Raw genomic sequence first — 12,169 nt, forward strand, 5'->3', positions numbered from 1 at the left:
GAGGGAACCTAGAACATATAGTTAAGAAATTACAAGAAGGGATAAATCGAGTGGAAAGATGGGGAATAGAATTGGGTTTTAAATTCTCTGTGGAAAAAAACTAAAATTATGTTCTTCACAAGTAAGAAAATCAGGGAAGCAAGGAATCTGAAGTTATACGGAAGTAACCTAGAGAGAGTAGAATGCGTTCGTTTCTTGGGAGTACATTTTGATCCCAGACTAACATGGAAAGAGCATATAAGAAGCATAGTGGAAAAAAGTAAGAAAGCCATTAATGTTATGAGATGTCTTGCTGGGCTGGAATGGGGAGCTGATATAGCGTCATTGAAGTATATATATGTAGTGCTAATCCGGGCAAGAATTGATTATGGTAGTGTGGTGTATGGCTCAGCAGCCAAGACTGTGCTGTCAGACCTGGATGTGGTGCAGGCTCGTGCTCTGAGGATTTGCCTAGGGTCAGTAAAAACGGCGCCAGTGTGTGCACTGCAAATTGAGGCAGAAGAAATGCCTCTCTGGATTCGTAGGAAACAGTTGATGGCCAATTACTGGATAAATCTAAGGGCACACACAGAAAGTCATCCAACTAAGAGGGTATTGGAGGCTAGTTGGGAGAGGGAAAAAGCAAAAAAAAATAAAATGCTTTGGATGGGTAGGCAAGGACGTTGCAGAACAAATGCAAATTCATGAAATTGAAATTTGTCCAACTGTGTTGTGGCCTGTGAGACCAGTCTGGATGTTGCGAAATGCTTATGTGGACATGGAACTATTGAATATAAAGCACAGAAATAAAACAGCAGATTTAGTTCAGGAATATTACATGCATAGGGACAGGAATTACAATGACTATTTACAGATTTTTACAGATGGGTCAAAGGATCCAATAACAGAGGTGACGGGGGCTGCAGTGGTGATTCCCAGTCACCAGACTGGAATCAGTAAGAGAACGTCAGATTATTTGAGCATATATGCTGTTGAGCTAATTGCAGTTCTGTTAGGATTAGAGTGGGTGGAAGGAGTGACGGCAAATAATATACTCATCTGTAGTGACTCTGTATCAGCATTGTCAAGCATTAAAACAGGATCAGGAAGTAATCACCAAGACATATTATATGAACTGTTGTTTAATAATTCAAGGATAACTAATCAAGGGAAAAACATAAAGTTAATGTGGGTACCAGCACATTCAGGAATCCAGGGAAATGAAAAAGCAGATAAGTTGGCGAAGGAGGCGGTCAGGAGAGAGTATGTGGACCTTAATGTTAAACTTTCAAAATCAGAGGGGAAAAGCATCATTTGGAGGGGAGTAATCAAACAATGGCAACAACATTGGGATAGTGAAACAAAAGGAAGACGTTTATATAAAATACAAAATAAAGTAGGAATGGTAAGAAACAGTGGAACGGATAGAAGAGAGCAAGTAATCATCAGTAAATTAAGAATTGGTCACAGCAACTTGAATAGCACACTATTTATGATAGGAAAACATCCAACTGGCTATTGCGATCAGTGCCAGGAATCAGAAACAGTGGAACATGTCCTGATTGAATGCAGGAAGTATGAGGAAGAAAGAAGGGTAATGTTTACAGGATTACAGAGACTAGGAGTGGAGGCAAGGCTTACAGATCTGTTTGAGTGTGGGGACACGGTGGAGGGAAAGAAGGTGATATTTAGTTTTTTGAGGGCAACTGGAATAAGTAACAGGATATAAGCGATCTAGACAGCAGTACATGGTTAGATCCAGAAGGAGGCGGTAATGCAACTAAAAAGGATGCCAACTGCCGTAAAACACCAAAGAAGGAGAAGAAGAAGAAGAAGAAGAAGAAGCAGCTTCCTGCAAGCAGGTTCTCTTGCGTTTTGGTCGCTTGGGTGCAGCGTCAAAGAGGCTGCGTCCGAATAGTCAAAAAAATGACGTCCTATGTCTTTTCCTAACCACTTTTCCTTGACCTCGATGGAAAACGTCATGAGGTTAAGGAAAGATGTGAAGGAGAATTCAAAAGGACTCAGGAAAAGACAACCGCGGTGCTAAGAGAATCCGACTGCACTTACACTAGGCTACGTAATTATGCGACGCCGATTGTTATTGACGTGGGTCTGCCGTAGTAAACTACAACGTTCCGAAGATGGACTACTAAAAGCGCATCTTAGATACTTCGCCCTGTGCGTTCTTACCGTGTTGTTTCATGCAGGGTATATAAACGTGGACAACCCGGTGAAAAATATTACCACATTACCAAGGGTGGAATTAAAATAAAAAAGTAATATAGGCTACCAGTTACAAAAGTGAAACGAAATGGTTGTCACATTGAGAATGGTTGCTCACGCTCACCCTCCTGCCCACTCATATTTATCGACATGAATCCCAATCAGTATGATTGTATGAAAATAATTCACTAAATTTAATGCAAGATAGGCATAACATGTTAGGCCTAAAAATCTACTACTGTACATATCATCATTCTTAAGTTTCAAAAATGTTGAATTAAAAACATCATCTGGCTAAAAACGTCTCATATCCATAGACAGACTTCCGTGTTATGGTTAATATGCTGATTATGATCTGATTATAAACCTATGCATATAATAGCTTAGGAACCACCACACAACTCAGTCATGTTGATCGTTTGTTTTCGTAAACGGCCGAATGGTGCTTCGCTTTAAATGTTGCTGCCGTAAGGAACTGTGTGACGGCATTATCTCCTTTCCTTTCGTAAAGGACGGTCCAGTGTGCCCTATGCTAAAGGAGATAAGACAGGAAGCATTGAAGCACATTTCCTTAGCATTTAGAGAATTCGAACAGCTCTTATCATGGCTGCCACTTAGATATTTCCGGGTCATTTCACTCAGTTAGGAACCTTCCTAAGCAAAAAAGACTATTCGGACGCAGCCAGATATTTCTGGCAGCGTCCTCTATTCCGTCTGTCGCAATTTGATGACGTCATCACAAGTGGTGCCACCATGGAGAATACGCATGTCTCAGCCTTCTCTATTTACGAAAGAGTATTGCAACAAACTCCTCAGCCAATTGAGGTATGCGTTGTTTTCTCTTTAATTACATATTTTAGTTGCTGCAGTAATCAGTGTCTCATGTTCAGCTGGAACTTGACGTTGTAAAATGTTGACGGTCACTCCTCATGCCCAGTATATGTGCGTGGGGTATTCGCATTTATTTTCAAGTAGCCGATTACGTTGTCATACATTTTTTTCCCGACCGTGAAGAATGATTTACTTGTTTACATCACTGAACTCTATAGATGTGGCTACTGAGTAAATCTTTTGTTGTTTTCGTCGCAGCACTTCCTACACAAGCAATATCGGAACCGCTATCCTAAAATTTCTTCTTACCGTGAAGAGTGCCTGACCGGCAACCGGCAACCGGCGCAATTACATCGACTAGTGTTGGGGAAAAGGCTATGTGTTGTAAATGCATTTAGATCAGACATGCTATGCGTAAAAATAAATAAACATTCATCAATCACACTCAGTCTGTTTGTAGTGTCATCATTGCGATGAGTGTTTTAAACCATATAGCGCTGCACCGCTATATGGTTTAAAACACTCATCGCAATGATGACACTACAAAGGGAAAAGAAAAAATATAGGCTGCTTGTGAACTTTAAATATAGACCCTCTAGCCTGACTTTGACAACTCTGGGACTACGTATACTGGCTCACGTTTTAGTTAATAATACTCAAAAGTAACTTTAACATCGAGTCAGAACTAGTGGCTTAATAGCCTGCTAGTTTTGTAATTTAGTACCATTTTCTGGAACCTACATGAGTATACTTCATGCACTAAAAGTTGTAAGTTGTTCCAGCATAATTCAGGGCTGTATCCATTGTTAGTACATAAGAAAAGTGAAGTGAGCCTCAGCCATGTTCTTGGGTTCATGAAACTGTCTGCACAGGCAAACATGTTATTATTGAGAAATCATTGAAAATTCATCGAAATCAGACAGCACCTCATCCATGAACTCCCCCCAGTGCCAGAAAGAACACAAAAATACATCCCAGTTCAAAGCTTCATGTATCCATGTCTCTTTGTACATAAAGTTACCAATATGTCATTGTCCACTACTAAGTCTTTAGGAACTGCTCAGGTGTCTGAACCATTTGTACTGGTTGGGATGGATCTTGCTGGGAAGCTGACGGCAACTCCAGGAGGCAATATGTACATATGCCTCATGGTTGACCACAAAACAAAGTGGGCCAAGGCCTGTCCACTAGTTTTACCAAGCTGAGGATGAAGCATAATGCATTGTGGAATTTTTGGGGCTCTTAAAATAATTCTCACTGACTGAGGAGGGGAATTTGGGAATAAGGTGCTGTCCTATTATCCTACTACTTGAATAAAGGAACTTTGACAAGATTGACCCTATAAAGTTTTATAAGCACACTAATATAGAATTCCTTCTTAAAATAAGAAAGTCTACTTGGTACACTTTTGAACAAGTATAGGCCTAGACATCAGGAAAATGTACTTTTTGTTTCCATTTTCTCCCATTTTCTCCCCAATTTAGTCGTTATACCAATTCCCCATGTGTATCACACAGTCCTGGTCGATGCGCTATCCTTCTGTTGGTCTGGGGAGGGTGTAGACTACCACATGCCTCCTCCGATACATGTGGAGTTGCCAGCTGCTTCTTTTCACCTGACAGGGAGGAGTTTCACTGGGAGAGCTTAACGTGCACGGAGGTTCACGTTATCTCCCCCAGAACCCCTCCCTGCTGAACAGGCGCCCGAGCAACCAGTAGGAGTCTCTAATGCAACAATCAGGACTCATACCCTCACCGGCTTCCCACCCGGGAACACTGCTAATATTGTTCGGAGGAACGTCTGACCAAGCCGGAGGTACCGCTGAGGAAAATGTACTTAATCTTACACTTGAACTTTGTTGCAACATATAGCACACCAAGTATTCTCAAGTAGGCTGCAAAATTTATACTAAAATACTTAACTAGTAGTAAGTCACTAAAGCTCAGTGAATGTTTAAGTTACTTCTGAGTTTAAAAAAACTACAGTCAGCCAGTTTAACCTCTTAGCGAAAAGCCCCTAGTGGTCGACACGCCTGCGTGCCGAGATTATTGAACTCAGACTTTCAGTGCTACTGCAACCAAAGTATGTGTTAAAAACAGAAACGCGTTGTTTTAGTTTCTTTAGTTGATGATACATGACAACTATGCCGAATACAGAGTTTCGCAGCGCCACCATTGTCGCTCTGGTCGTTCATTTAACACGCACCCCCTCCCTGCAGTCTCATCTACAACTACACCCCCCACCCATGACATAAGGCGCTTTTCCACTGTAGGGCCGAATGGTTTCCAGGCCCGCTCCGTGCCGTTCCGCGTTGCTCAGGACTCGTGGGAACAGTTACCATTTCTGTTTCCATCTGTCAGGCTGCTAAAACCAGGACTAGGAAGTATCTAAGAAAAACTAATGACAACAGCAAGTGACACGGTGAATCAGCGACGGCGTCCCGTTGTGTAGGCTACAGTGTCAAATATCGACATTATATAATAGCGCTAACCTAAGTCAATGTCAATTCCGTCATGGCAACAAGATAAACCCAACAATAGCCCTAAGATATGCCAATGCAGCAGTGAAAACGCTGCTCACTGAATAAGGAAATAAACGAGAAAGTTTTAAAAAATGATACCATGTCATTCTACAGCCAATATCTGGGACTAAATATTGAATAAATATACAACCTTACCGTTGGTTTTATGCGTAGAGGTGTCCCTTTTGAGACTGAGTGATCATATATTGTCTTGGACAATCCATTTGTGAAATATACACGCATTTGTGATGCCTGGGTACCATCCAAAATAGCTGTGCGTAATACCACACGTGTTGTTCATGGCGTTGTCGCCCTTTTTAGTACAGTCTGGCTTGATTGACAATTAATTTATTCAGTAGGTGAGAATATAAGCTTTCTAACAATGTATAACATGTCTAATTTTGCTTTTGGAATAGTGTTTTATAGGTCAGCGTAACAGAAATTTTTATTATCGTCGCATTCACTTACGCATTCACTCTGTGGTAGCAGTGAAAAACGAAACGTGGTCAACGATTTTTCGTAATGTCTTGGAAAATACTATTATTATTAAGGACGTCTGGGCATATCTAAGCCATATGTTTGCTGATAGACCTAGCTGACATCGTTTTCTGGAGCAAAACAGAATCAAACAGTATCATGTATTTACTGTCTCTGTCTCCATCTACTGAACATAGACAAGATTTCATCATTGCTATGCAAGTATTACTGCTCAAAATCTTTTGGTTATATATGTTATTTTTGAAATTGAGTGTCTTTAAATAGGTTAGTGGTATTATATAATGTGGATATTTCACACTGTAATGCAAGCGTTAGTTAGTAGTGTTATAGTTTTTGTGAAGCATGCAACAGTGATGACGTGAGAGTTGGAACATTGCCAAAACGTTGTGGCTGGTTGAAAATTGTTTTGATGTCGTCCCATCCCCATACCAGAAAACATAGGAGAGTACAGAGTATAGAAATACATACAAGAGTTAGCCTAATTATTACATTTAGGTGCTGTACTGCATTGTGTGACAATATCTTTGCATTATTTTTAAAATCTGATAGCAATGTTTCATCTTAAACCTTCATAAAGGGCTCATTTATATGCTTTATAATGGACAAAAAGCATTTTATTCATTTCTGGAGAGATTTTGGATATGTTTCTGAACCCCTAGATATTTTAGACCACTGTACTGACAGAAAGCTTGTAATTTCCACTTGAAAATGATGCAACAGTGAGTTTCTTGAGTCAAAACGTGGATTTGTTGTGAAATACGTGAATATGTTGTGATTTACAGCAATGCATAATTTAGACATTTTGGATAGATTTGGAGACGCTGGGTACACTGCTTAGTTTTTGCTTTATACAGTACTGTGCAAAAGTCTTAGGCACTCTAGATTTTTAAATATAATACATAGTATATATTTAGCCTGGGATTACCTGAAGAGCCAGAAGCAAGCGAAACAGCCAAAAGTCTGCAGAAGAACTGTGGCAAGTTCTCCAAAATGCTTGGAACAACCTACCAGCCGATTTTCTTATAAAACTACAGGACAGTGTACCTAAGAGAATTGATGTAGTTTTAAAGGCGAAGGGTGGTCACACCAAACATTGATTTTATTTAGTTTTTAACAATTTACTGCTCTTTATATTATTTTTTTGATATTTATAACCTGTAGGGTAAACGTCCCTATTAAGCCCACCAAATCCGCTTTTCAGACATTTTTCATGTATACTGTCCCAATTTAAGTGAGAACATCTCTCATTTGAAGTGTCAATAATTCATTTATACCAATTTCTAATGTTTTTATTGTTTAATTTGTCAAAATATGTCAAAAGTCTGGCATGGGCTTAATGGGTACCTAACGTACCCTTTAAGCCCATGGGTGTTCCAAATAAGCCCACTTCATGATTTGTTGATAAATAAATATATATTTAAAAAATCCTAACAATACAAACTTGTTCTATTCAAATCTGTAATCTCTTAGCTCTCAATAGCTATTTTCATTTTGTCTCCACTCCTATCCTATGGCCTGTAAATGGCATTTGAAATAGGCATGACCAGCCTTTTTGCTGTGTTGTCAACACAGAAAAAGTTAAACTTACAACATGTCTTCTTTGGAATGTAGCCAAAAAAATATTTACGAACAAAATCAAAACTATAGTGGAAATTACTCTTCAATACTTCATCTTTCAATATGTGTTGTCATTTTGTCTGTATCTCTATCCTATGGTGTGCTGTTGGCATTTGAAATTGGCCAAAATTTCTGGTTCAGTCAGCTGGTTGAAAGTGCAGGTGTTTTTATGAAGATTTCTGAAGACCGACTGACTGAATGAAAAACAATTTCAAGTTCAATACTAATGTTCTAAGGATAGCAAATGAGTCAATTTCAGGATTTACAATTAAACAATAAATTTTTAAATGTTAAACAGATTTAGGATAGTAGTTTGAAAACATTGTAAAAACACATTTTAAAACCATTCAGTTCATTGTGGAGTAACCTTAAAACATACAGTTCATTATGAGGAGACATCAGTCATAACATATTGAAGCTCATGTATCATTAGCCTATAACTTAAGAAGAAAGATGTCAACATTTCTGCAATTTCTACTTTCTCCTAGACTAAACGTAGGCCTATGCTCTTTGAGGTGATTGTATCGTTTTAGTAAGGCTATCATTTGCTCCATGCTCCATCTTAGTAGTGTAACATAACAGGTTATAGGGTGGTCTAAGCTTTATTTTATTTGTTTGCTTCAATCTTTAGCCCACGTTGTGGTTGTCTTTGTCTTACGCTAGCAAGTCGTTCATGGCTTTCATCTTATTTTTGTAGATTTTCAATGACCTCATGATTGCGCAAGTAGAATGGTCCAGGTCCCTACAGCCCTGCTTTGCAGAGGATGAACTTGCGCTTCTATCATGCGTGGGCATGAACTGTAGTTCTTTTGTGTTTTAGTCATCTTAAACTAAAACTCATCTGAAAAGTAAAGATTAAAAAATGATTGCTAATGTTAAGATAGAACACAGGCCTATCCAGAATGAATTGACGTATGCAATATCACTGATATTTAAATATGGGTATTAATTATCTGAATTATGGAGCTGATTCATCAGGTGAGGTCAAAATTAGGGAGGAAAATGGTTCAGAGGTCAAAAGGGAGAAAATCCTCATTGAAACACAGTAAAGTGGGCTTAATGGGAACAGGTGGGCTTAAAGGGAACATCAGTGAATTTATGGTTAAAGATAGAATATTTTATTCTACTCACATGACATTAAAAAAACAACTGTATGAAATACATCTATATATGGTGCACTAACATAATATGAAAAGTATAAATTGATCATGTAGAGAAGTAATTAGCTATACTCATTTACATCCACCTCAGACAGTGTGATTTTTTTGCTAGAGTCCCCTTTAAGCCCACCAGGTAAAAATGTTAATTAAAAAATAAATAAATAATAATAATAAACATTACATTACATTACAGGCATTTAGCAGACGCTCTTATCCAGAGCGACTTACACAACTTTTTACATAGCACTTTACATTGTATCCATTTATACAGCTGGATATATACTGAAGCAATGCAGGTTAAGTACCTTGCTCAAGGGTACAACGGCAGTGTCCTTACCCGGGATTCGAACCTGCGACCTTTTGGTTACAAGTGCAGTTCCTTACCCACTGTGCCACACTCCGTCCCCATACACATTTATTGTCTATTTAACAGTATAATAATATAAACTGCATACAAAAATATGAACTATACATGCTTATCATGCTTTATGTCATTGCAATGAACCATACTATGTAGCTACTGTATTGATGCAGCATGTGGTCTGTTTGCTAGTGTGCTAAAACTCATATTTTGATTTCAAAAGACACAATATTTCTAATTCAGGTAATATTCTAACATATGTCTCATTCAAAACACTAATCACTTAAATTTTGATAACAAGTGAGTACTTTCCAAAAACAGGAGTAGAAATATACAAAAAATGTTATTTTCTGAGGGTACCAAAATCACCTAAGTTTTTTTGCAACTTCTTCTGGGATCAGCAGGCACATGCCACACATATGCTTCGATAACTCAATATCGACAAATGTGATTGACTTACAATAAAAAGTGTCATTTACATAACAAGCAGCTTCATTCGAAAAAACATCACACAGCAAAAAATTATGATGTAGTTTTTTTAAATTTGACTCAGAAGTTGCAAGTGGGCTTATATGGTACGTGGGCTTAATAGGGACGTTTACCCTAATTTCATTATTTTTGAAAGCATCTTAGCTGTACAGCATTTTTTACATGTGCCTAAGACTTTTGCACAGTTCTGTACATCTATAGTAGTTCTGCATATCCACCCTTAGATTTTCTGAACTTAGAACTTATGGTCAAGAAGTTTTTGATCCAGCACATGTAGCCTATAGTTTAACCTCATGTATATATGCAATCTCTCAGTATTTCATTGCAAACTAAAAAAGTGCAAATTCATTTTTTCATTTTTTGTCTAGACAGTTGCATTTGTGGCACTTTATTTCTTCCAAAGTTATGAATATAAACTAATCTGTTTATTGTAAATTGTACAAATGTCTTGCTTCATTTAAGCCATTTTTCAAGTCTCTGTGGTGTTCACACCTGGTGTTATAAAGCTTTAAATAGGGAACCCCCTGAATGGGCAAGGATTGCCAAGATTTGGCATGTGCGCCAAGGGGTTAAGGGAGGTGGTTTTATGGTTTTAAAGGCTCAGTGCTATGATGAACTTATAAACAGATTGACGAGTGTTTTCATATTTTTGTGCATGGTAGGTTTGATCTAAATGCAGTTACAGAATACAACATTTTTTTCCAAAGATGGTATTTCTCAATGTTATTGTGTCGCAGTGTTAACACATTTCTACACTTGCGGGTCAGGCACTCTTCACAGTAAGAAGAAATTTTAGGATAGCGTTTCCAATATTGCTTGTGTTGAAAGTGCTGTGACGGAAATATGTGATGGATTTACTCAGCAGCCATGTCTGTTCAGAATGTAAACAAGTAAGGCATTCTTCACGGTCGGCAAAAATTTTATGACAACGTATTCTGATCTCCTATATCAAATTAAACATGTTCAATGTATCTTGCTAGCTGACAAATTAAATCACGGCAAATATACAAGTACACACGTATACATTCTGTTTAAAATGTCGGATCAAAGTTTGATTCTAGTGCTGTACTGTTTGTCATTTGAAATCACAAAGACGTGCATATGGTGTGGAAAAATATTAGAACACATGAAAATGTTGGCTTTTAAAAGTCTTGTTGACTTCACCTGTGTGCACGTTTTCCAGGTTGCCAAGAAGAAGAAACGGAAGACTCATGTTCAGGTCTCTAAATCAAACAATAAGGCTAAAAGAAAGCATACTGGCACACCTGTTCTAACAGATGCACAGAAAATGGTGGGGATTGAGAAGCCAGTAAGGGTATGAATTTTCTTGCAGATTCAAATAATGCTTACATTGGGCTTTGTACTGTCGAGTGAGTCTGAACCCTTGGACTTCATATGTACCTCAATTAAAAACATTAATCGTTTTTAGCAAGTATATGTAGAGAGAAAATGATCGTACATGTACTTTCAATGAAATGACCCCTATATTTCCATAGAAGTACTGTACATATTTGCAAAGAAATAATAAAAGAATTTGATTAAATGAACTGAACAAAATGCATTGGGCAGACTGTTGTGCAGGTACATTTTCAAATTAAAGCTGGAAATCAGGAAAATCAGCATTTTACTGCAATTTACATTTAGGCTTACAGTGTATTTGGAATGTAGCCTATTTGCGCTCAAGCAAAATGAGCTGGAAATATGGGAACCAAATGCATTTGTTGCATGAAGTGGATGCCTATAGATTTTAGATGGTCTGGGCATGTGAATAGATTCTGTCTTATATGCATCGGGTTTTGTTACTGTGCAGGGTGTCAAGGAGGTCAGTAAGGTAGTCAAAGGGCCATCCCTGGACACTGTGCTGACTGGCCTGGCAAAGATCAATAACAGCAGAGAGAGAGCCAGTAAGCTTTTCGAATGGTTGATCCACCCCATACCTCCCAAGATCTTCTTCAGGTACCCAGCTTTAAAGATAAAATTATTGTTACTTCACCATGTGCCTTCAAGATAGCTCAGCAATTCCAAAACAACTCCTATTATACTTGACCTTTTTATATTGGTTTAGTGTAAATCCTGTTTTTTCTCTCATATTGTAAATACTGTGTCTCATATTGCACGATACATATACATGTGTTGTTACATTAAGATGCCTAGAAATAAACATTATGATAAGTATGCAGGTGTTGCACTACATCTTAAAGGTCCAGGAAACTGAAATTTGTTTAAAATAACATATCTTTGGTGATATGTTATTTTAATACTTTTTGCATTCCCAAATGGCCCATAAATATTTTTTAAATGATTCTTGCAGGAAAATTATTATAATTTCTTATTTTTTATTTTTTTAAATGTTTTTTAAAAATTTTTTATTTTTTATTTTTTTTAGTAAAATCTAGATTGGCTTTCTTCTCCCCTTGGCTAAACGGCATGTTTTCTGTATAAGGGGTTAGCTAGTTGCAATGTGCATTGCTAAAATTCCAAGACCAGTGA

General features: G+C 37.8%; 3 protein-coding genes across 12 annotated transcripts in view; 2 read left to right on the plus strand and 1 right to left on the minus strand.

The window, feature by feature from the left end:
- LOC135257884 (NADH dehydrogenase [ubiquinone] 1 beta subcomplex subunit 1-like) overlaps window positions 1-12,169 on the minus strand; it is a 417,122-nt gene that overhangs the window by 137,445 nt on the left and 267,508 nt on the right. The gene's annotated exons all lie outside the window — the stretch shown is intronic.
- hmbox1b (homeobox containing 1 b) overlaps window positions 1-12,169 on the plus strand; it is a 424,932-nt gene that overhangs the window by 86,631 nt on the left and 326,132 nt on the right. The gene's annotated exons all lie outside the window — the stretch shown is intronic.
- Window positions 2,611-12,169, plus strand: part of riox1 (ribosomal oxygenase 1) — a 148,896-nt gene continuing 139,337 nt past the window's right edge. The window contains exons 1-3 of one of the 3 annotated variants that reach the window (XR_010330787.1): window positions 2,611-3,027; window positions 10,863-10,988; window positions 11,490-11,635. Coding sequence is in view for 1 of the 3 variants with exons in the window: in XM_064341080.1 (XP_064197150.1) it covers window positions 2,956-3,027; window positions 10,863-10,994; window positions 11,490-11,635 (350 nt within the window). In the remaining 2 variants the exon portion in view is untranslated. Of the gene's footprint in view, window positions 3,028-10,862; window positions 10,995-11,489; window positions 11,636-12,169 lie in introns of all 3 variants that reach the window. The other 2 variants (XR_010330786.1, XM_064341080.1) reach the window with 2 other exon arrangements.

This window comes from Anguilla rostrata, chromosome 6 (assembly GCF_018555375.3).
Source record: "Anguilla rostrata isolate EN2019 chromosome 6, ASM1855537v3, whole genome shotgun sequence".
Lineage (NCBI taxonomy): Eukaryota > Metazoa > Chordata > Actinopteri > Anguilliformes > Anguillidae > Anguilla > Anguilla rostrata.